At 27.8% G+C, this 5,000-nt stretch overlaps 1 protein-coding gene across 1 annotated transcript in view; it reads right to left on the reverse strand.

Moving 5' to 3' along the window:
• Positions 1 to 5,000, reverse strand: part of LOC145243438 (putative universal stress protein SERP1273) — a 36,078-nt gene that overhangs the window by 3,165 nt on the left and 27,913 nt on the right. The window contains exons 2-3 of the mRNA XM_080106326.1: positions 4,156 to 4,236; positions 1,750 to 1,856 (exon numbers count right to left, since the gene is read on the reverse strand). Of these exons, the coding sequence (XP_079962452.1) occupies positions 1,750 to 1,856; positions 4,156 to 4,236 (188 nt within the window). The remainder of the gene's footprint in view (positions 1 to 1,749; positions 1,857 to 4,155; positions 4,237 to 5,000) is intronic.

Genomic DNA, 5,000 nt, shown 5'->3' on the forward strand with positions numbered 1-5,000 from the left:
ATATATATTGAATAATCAATACTATATATATATATATATATATTGAATAATCAATACTATATATATATATATATATATATTGAATAATCAATACTATATATATATATATATATATATTGAATAATCAATACTATATATATATATATATATATATTGAATAATCAATACTATATATATATATATATATTGAATAATCAATACTATATATATATATATATTGAATAATCAATACTATATATATATATATATATATATATATTGAATAATCAATACTATATATATATATATATATATATATTGAATAATCAATACTATATATATATATATATATATATATATATATATTGAATAATCAATACTATATATATATATATATATATATATATATTGAATAATCAATACTATATATATATATATATATATATATATATATATATATATATATTGAATAATCAATACTATATATATATATATATATATATATATATATATATTGAATAATCAATACTATATATATATATATATATATATATAGAATAATCAATACTATATATATATATATATATATATAGAATAATCAATACTATATATATATATATATATATATATATATATATTGAATAATCAATACTATATATATATATATATTGAATAATCAATACTATATATATATATATATATATATATATTGAATAATCAATACTATATATATATATATATATATTGAATAATCAATACTATATATATATATATATATATATATTGAATAATCAATACTATATATATATATATTGAATAATCAATACTATATATATATATATATATATATATATTGAATAATCAATACTATATATATATATATATATATATATTGGATAATCAATACTATATATATATATATATATATATATATTGGATAATCAATACTATATATATATATATATATATTGGATAATCAATACTATATATATATATATATATATTGGATAATCAATACTATATATATATATATATATATATATTGGATAATCAATACTATATATATTGGATAATCAATACTATATATATTGGATAATCAATACTATATATATTGGATAATCAATACTATATATATTGGATAATCAATACTATATATAAATTGGATAATCAATACTATATATATTGGATAATCAATAGAGACTCGACTCTAAAGAAATCTGCACGAATTAAAATATATTTATGCATATTTAATGACCGGGTAACGCTAGTAGCAGATAAAAAACACAGAAGATGTGAAATTGTTTTTCTTTTGTTTTGTGCATTTTATATTTTATGGAATATTACTTGGGTGCCATCAGCTAGAATAAACGAAAACATTTAACTATCAGATAAGTACTGTATTTAAACAGTTTTGTATTAGTTATGACATTGAATCCTACGATTCTTTTACGGTCAAATTGTGCAGGCGTCTTATCTAGATTGTAATGTGATGTATAAGATTCAAGCAAGCAAGGACGGCAGGACGGCCCATAGAGTTTTATAATTAAGATATCAATTATCTTAAAACTTGAACACTGCTTCCAGTAAAAGACTTCGTTTGCATGATCACCTGGTATATTATAGGGATGACTTTGAGCCTAATTAATACAAAGACAACAACAAGATGACGACCCAGACTTTGGTTCACATGTGGCCACTTCATTATGTAGCCTTCAAAACGATCAGGGTGGAAAAAAGAAAAGAAAAAAAAAAGGATTGTCCAATACTTACACCAGCATTTTTGAGCATTTCACCAAATTTCTCCAACTGAGCCTTGACTTGTTTTTCTTCTTCTTTCATCATATCAACCAGAACAGTGACATCTGCCATCACGTAGGCTACAGGAGACGAGAAATAACAAACAACACTATGACTAATGATAACATATTTCTATACATAAAATATACGCAAAAAGGTATCTGTAGTTCATTCAATTGTGATTGTTACAAAGAAAAGGACATAACGATAAAGAACTCTACAGTATTAACTGAAATTCCTGTATTTTGAAATTTTTTTATTCAATCTCAAACAAGATATATTGCCACTGAAGAATAAAGGGGCTACTGTGATGAGGACAAGATTTATAGGGGTGATCTGGATGAAGAGTTGAGCAGCTAAATGCTCACATTTATAAATAGAAGCAAGCTCAGTTGAGAGAGAGAGAGAGAGAGAGAGAGAGAGAGAGAGAGAGAGAGAGAGAGAGAGAGAGAGAGAGAGAGAGAGAGAGAGAGAGAGAGAGGTGTACAGAATGCCAGGAGGATTGGAGTATTTCCGTTGATTTAAGCATTATTTGCTTATAATTTGAGGTGGTAAAAAAAAGGGAGGGGGGATATATATCTATAATTTCAAACGATTCCAAAATTTCTCAATTCTTTTAAAATTCTTAAATACTTGATTAGAGATTTCTTGCTTTTTAAAGCAACAAGTATGGAAAAAATTACTATTACTAACGTTCGTGCAAAATTTAAAAAAAAAAAGGCGTGTTGTAGAAAAGTGTAAACAAACGGACAAGAGTAAATTACTTGGTACAATTCCTCCTTTGTTAGGGAGAGGGGGGAACAAAAAAGTATATATACGTATATTATAAAGATCTTTCGAAATGTTTTTTCTAAAATGTTTTCCTTATAATCGATTGAAACTTGTGAAACAACTAAAGATTCATATTTCTTAAAAAAAATTTTTTTGCATTAATTCGTCCTAAATAACATGTGAATTTTTTCATAAACAATTGAAAATAGTCGACAATTGGTATGCAAAATAAGTAATGGTAAAGTTAACAATGTCCCCTCCCATGTTAATGTATTTCTAAATGTTTCTATTAAAAAACAAAAAACTATATTAACATTATGGGGGCGAGGGAAATTGTTAATCTGTGCTGCCATTTTATTAAAAGGAAGTTAATATATTTTTATCCCGATTATAAAAATCAGGGCTGTTATGGGATTTATTTATTTTATGAAAAAAAAAAAAAATAAATAAATAGATACAAATAGTAATACTACTACTAAAGTGACAACTTCCAATGAATTGTCCCAACGATATTGGAGAGTTTGCTTTAGTATAAATTTGAAATACTTTTTTTTTTCCGAATGATTTTGTGAAGTACTGTTAATGGCATCAAGTACTGATGCGTCACCCATGCAATAATGTTTAGGGATTATTACTTGAAAGAAGGCATGTATTTTGACTTAACCGTGACAGTTTATACTAAAGGTTGATCAGGAACATGGGTGAAAAAGGAAAACAAGCTCAAGCTGCAGAGAGTGAATGCCATACCAAGACAAAAAAGTATGTATATATACGTTTTATTTTTTTAATACTTCCAAATTAGCAAGACATTATCAAATGGGTTTCATAGAACATGGTGGGGATCCACAAACACCACATTTTATTACAGACTTCTTTGCATGTATGCAAAGTGCCCATGGCAAGTCTTATCAGACGATGACCCCGGTGTCAAGCATGGTTCTGTGGAGGATGCATCTAAAAATACTTAGAATTTTGTCAACTTCATAAAATCATTCAAAGAATATGCCAAATTCATACTGAAGTAGACTCTACAATCTCTTACGCATTGTAGACGTTTTTTAAAATTTATTTTTCAAGGTTTTTAAAAACTAATTTCGAACAAATAATGCAGAAATGAACGCCAGCAATACATCACCAATAAGAGTTCATCTATAATAAAAATCTCACCTGTCTGTTTAAATGTATATACGTATGTATGTATGCCTGCCTGAAATTTTCGACAGAGGCGACAGATTTTCACAAGATCAGTTATCGTTTTGAAGCTCGACCCTTCGGACGACAAATATCGAAAAATTGGCTAAAAACATTAATTCCGGCACCTGGGCACTTTTCTACAGTAAGGGGTAGCTTTTCTCGCCGATATTTTCGAAAGTCATCCTCTCTTTTCGATTGACTAGCCTTAATTTAAACCTTCGCCACTTCCAGTTTGGCGATGGGCGCAACAGCAAAGACGTCACTTTTTCACATTCTTTTTCTCCTTCGCGGTATGGGTTCAAGTCTGCCTGCCTACTACCACTTTTTTACTCAGCACACCTCTAAAAACCCTGGCAACGCTGGGCACTCAGGCTAGCATAATAGGAAAGAAAATACAGTAAAAAGAATACTCACGAGATTGAACTACAGAATGATATTCGGGACAGTAGGCTAGAACCAAGTAGTCATGAGGTTTGTGAATTTGCTCCATATACCCTAAAATAAAACAAATATGGTTGATATAGTTGAGATTTCAGAATTTCACATAAATATGTAATTAAAAAAAAAAAATCCTTGACAAATTACATTAGAAAATACATATTTGAATGAAAAAAAAAAAAAAAAAAAAAGATTGATTTATTCATACTCAAACAAAGCTGAAAGATCAATTTTTCATTTTTTCAGGAAAAAAAAAACAAAAAAAAATGTAGTACTGGGAAACTTTCTTTAATCAAACAACTAAAGCCACCTAAATCCTATTTGTCCAAGAAATAAATAAAAATAAACAAGCCGAGCGTGTGGAGTCCCCCTCGACGAGTGAACAATTTGGGGGCAATTTTATACCTATAATGCTCTCTAGAGGGGCAACCAGGGTTATCCCAGAAAATCCATACTGGCAAAAATTTACTTTCACCATGACTAATGTTTGTGCAAAATTTGAAAGAAAAAAATCAAGGCATGGTTGAGAAAGTATGGAAAAACGATTTTGGGGGAAATTTTACCCCTATAATGCTCCCTAGGGAGGGCAACCAGAGTTATCCCTGAAAATATTTTGGTAGAAATTTACTTTCACATTGACTAATGTTTGCAGAATTTAAAAAATACAAGGAATGGTTATTCAGTAAAGTGCGAATAAACAAATTGATGTACAAGAGTGAATTAATAGGTTCAATCCCTTTGTTGAGGAGGGGCGGACCAAAAAAGGAGTTAATGCGTGAGAGAATTACATCATTACAGCTGAACAGATAGTACCATATCTC

This window comes from Euprymna scolopes, chromosome 22 (assembly GCF_053919585.1).
Source record: "Euprymna scolopes isolate OS-2025 chromosome 22, ASM5391958v1, whole genome shotgun sequence".
NCBI classification, from domain to species: domain Eukaryota; kingdom Metazoa; phylum Mollusca; class Cephalopoda; order Sepiida; family Sepiolidae; genus Euprymna; species Euprymna scolopes.